The sequence below is a fragment of the Phaseolus vulgaris genome, chromosome 11 (assembly GCF_000499845.2).
Source record: "Phaseolus vulgaris cultivar G19833 chromosome 11, P. vulgaris v2.0, whole genome shotgun sequence".
NCBI lineage: Eukaryota > Viridiplantae > Streptophyta > Magnoliopsida > Fabales > Fabaceae > Phaseolus > Phaseolus vulgaris.
In genome coordinates this window covers 52497177-52500983 of record NC_023749.2, presented here as the reverse complement: position 1 = coordinate 52500983, position 3807 = coordinate 52497177, and the positions used below count along the sequence as shown (strand labels likewise).

The following is a 3807-nucleotide window of genomic DNA, read 5'->3' as shown; positions in this document are numbered from 1 at the left end:
GAGAGTCTGAAATTAAATTAAACAAAATAAAAATGTTGTAAAGATTATCTTTGACATGATTATTATTTTTTTAATATATGTTTTTACTGATTTTTTTTTATGAAAAAGGGGTGTAGGGTGACTAAAATTATTTGATTGTATATTCATAAAGGACGTGGAGCATGTATGAAAGTGACCATGTCCAATCACTTTTATGGCATTTTGACTCCAATTTTGTCTTGAAATTGACCATGAATATCATATAATTATGTTCACTCTTGAAAATTGGGACAGAAAAGGATTCAATTATTTAGGACACACTCTTAAAAATCTTTGGTCAATAATAGTGTTACATTGAAACAAGACAACCCCACAGTAATGAATGACAGCTCACAGTACATTTTCCTAATTAACAATTTTGGACCGATTAAAAATTATTATATATGACAAATTTATTAATTTTATTATGATTACATAAAAAAAATAGTTAATGGTTTGAAATTTTTCATACTAATAAAATCTTACCGGAATCAAAAATGGTGCCGGCACCGGTGGTGGGGTTGAACGCTAAAGCCTCCGGCGGGATATCAACAATTCTCCGGCCAACTCTAACGGCCACCAAGTTCACATAATACAGAGATGACCTTCTAGGGTTTTTGAGAAGAGGGGTGAACTTGATCCTCTTGGGCTGGGCCACAGGCCCAAGTCTCAGTGACCCACTAAAGTTGAGTGTTTTGAAGCTGGGCAAGCAGTAGGAGAATGTAGATCGGTAGAGATTTTGGGTTTGGGCCAAGAGTGACAATGGGCCTCGGCCCAGGCCCAATAGCCCCTGTGTTGGAATTGAGCTCCCTGTTGCTTTTTGAACGCACCCAAAGGTGTAGCCCGGAACTGGGTCAGTGGCTAGGGTAACTGTGTCCTTCACAAGAGTAGCTGCCACAGAGGAAGTGCCATAAGTGAAGTTGAAAGCACACGCGCTTCCACCGCAAGTGGGGTTCGGTACCTGAAAATTTCACAGACTTAGTTATGTGAAGTGGACCATAGAAAGTTGAAAACCCCAACAATTTATTTTGGTTACCCTCGTGAACTTTTTTTTGCCTCCCAAGGTAATTCGATTCACCCAATAGTAGATAAAGCTTTTAATGCATTTGGAATATTCAAGACTTTCCCATTCCCACGCGCACCAGGCGGCGCGTGAAAAATCCATGGAATAATAATTGTGCTAAAGCAAAGAACATAAATTCTGTATAACAATTTAAGTACTTTTTAATTAAATATAGAGTTAAATTAATGCTGAATCCATTGTGTTGATTCTCCATATAAAGTTGATTAAATAAAAAAACACCACAAAAGATATTGACTCTAATCATTATTATAACTTATGCAGTGTTTAGGGGTAGCTCATGTGACCTTTTCAAGAAAAAACACATTCTTTTGGATCATTCCAAACATTTAGTTAATGTTTGTTAAGATCCTTATTTTAAACATCAAATGTCGTATAGTTGCAACCAAAAATGTTGTGTTTTGAACTCCAAAACTGATACATAGTTGAACATGATGGTAGAAAGAAACTCATGAACTTGTAACAACCTAAAAACTATGAGATCTAAGCAATTCATAAAAAAGGAGTGTTTGGATTAGTTGGTAGTTATAAGAATTTGAGATCGCAACTCGATAAGAGATTAAAATGTTTCATATCTTATAAATCACTTCTATAAAGTTAAATTAGATTTAAAGTATACTTCTTAATACCGAGTGCCGAAGAGAAATTGAAAAATGATAATGGTGTGATCTCATCACCTGTTTGCACTGTGGAGCACTGCATGGAAGTGTCTTGAAAGTGGTGGATTTGGCAGGGGCAAAGGGTTTGAGTGTTGAGCAACCAAGACAGGAAGTGCAAGGGAGCCAAGCAGCATCATTGCTGGTGTCCATGGCCAAGAGAAGGGTCTGAGCTGGGGTACCAATCTTGGCCTTGACAATGTAGGTAGGGCTCTGTGTGATTTCTCTGCCTGAGGCAATTGGGACAATTGACCTCCTAGCTACCAAGTTGGACAGGTACTGCATCCTGTCCTGATCCTTGGCCTGTAGCTGTAGGACACTCTCCTCCCATGACATTCCCTGTGAGGGCCTAAAAGGGGAGCAAGGGCTGAACACATGGAACACTTTAAGGGTTGAGCCATGGTCATGGACATCACATTTAGGGTTCTGCCCTTTGGCTAGGGAGAAGAGGAGGAAGAGCACCAAAGGAGTAAGTATAGGTGAGGTTTTCATGGTCATGACTGTGGTTGGTGCCTTCTTAATGTGGACTCAGTCTTGTATATATATAGTGAAAAACCCTGTGAGAACTTTTATTCCAAGGAAAATTTTAAATGCATAATGTCATTTTGGACATGTGTGATGAAATAAGAGAAAGATAAACATATAAACTTTAAAAAGAAACCAAGTTAGGTAAATGTTATAAATAATGGATGAAAAATGAAAAAAAAAAACTACCTCATTTTGATACCAAAGTCTCTTCTTGTTTAAAGATACTTTATTGTGAATAAAAAATTATATTCACTAAAAAAAAATTATTAAATAATAATTAAATTTAAAGATAAAAAATAGTTAATTACTATATTAACTAAATTAAATATTAATTTAGAGATAAAAAATTATTTATATCTAAACTGGTTTCTATCATTAATAAAAATTTATAAAATAATTTTTAAATTTGTATCTAAATTTACTATTTAAGTTTTAACGACTAATATTTTAAATTTTAAATTAGTTTCTAAAAGTTTAATAAAAACTAATTTAAAATATAAAGCAATAATTAGTTAAAATCTTAGTAGTTAATGGTTAGATAACTGTTTAAAAATTATTTTATAAATTTTTATTAATAATATAAATTACTTTAGATATCAATAATTTTTTTAGTTTATAAAATAGTCTCTAATTTAATCAAATAGTAACTAATTATTTTAGTTTTTAAAATTAGTTTTTATTTAACGATTTTTATTGAAAAGTAAAACTCTATATTAAAGTGATTAGTCATATATCTTTTAATCCATGGAAAAATTAGTTGAAATTTTATACCAAAAGTAACATTTTCATATTTAAGTCTCTAAAATCATCTAATTATCAAAACAATACTTTTCCCTTACATCAAAATTAAATTTTGAGATTGAAATGGAAGAAGATTGTGTATGAATCCAATAACTTGAATTAAACAAAGATTTTTGGGTTAAAAGATTTTTTTTTTATGGATATGAAAGTGCAAATGTAGTGGGGTGATAACAGACTGTATTCCATTTGGTTTTGTCTAGAGTTGAGCTAAACATTTTTTTGTGTGTAAGAAAAGGTTCAACTTGGAGCAACCCTCATATAATATAAGGTATTTTGGATAAAATAAGATTATATATATTGCATGAGGTTGTGCTAAAGAATAAAAAAAAAAGTGTAGTTGTGGGCTACTACATGTTTTAGTGACATGTAATTTGGGTAAAGATGATTCTATAATGCATGAGTTTTGCACTAAAGAGAAAAGAAAAGGTGAAGTTGTGGGCAAGTATGTGGCTAAAGTATGAATAGTTGAATGCATGCCTCAAACTCAATGATATGCTTTCCAATGGCAGAATCATTTGAGGACTCACATTGGGTATCTATGTCTAGTAATCAACCAAATAATGGTAAATAATATTGTTGGAATTTGCACTTTCGAGAACTAAAAAGAAATACACATTGAGTGTTGTCATGTTATGGGTTAAAGTGGTGTTGTCTTGTGGAATGGTATTGATGATGAAGTGCTCAGAAAAAATGGAGCAAATGTGGGATTGTGGATGTACCATG

At 32.8% G+C, this 3807-nt stretch overlaps 1 protein-coding gene across 1 annotated transcript; it reads right to left on the bottom strand.

Moving 5' to 3' along the window:
- LOC137825132 (aspartyl protease AED3-like) lies at positions 1-2406 on the bottom strand. The gene is made up of 2 exons (XM_068630809.1): positions 1777-2406; positions 1-979 (listed from the first exon to the last, which is right to left on the bottom strand). The coding sequence occupies exons 1-2, from the start codon at positions 2251-2253 to the stop codon at positions 485-487; spliced, it is 972 nt and encodes a 323-aa protein (XP_068486910.1). The 5' UTR covers positions 2254-2406; the 3' UTR covers positions 1-484.
- Positions 2407-3807: the final 1401 nt, after the last annotated feature.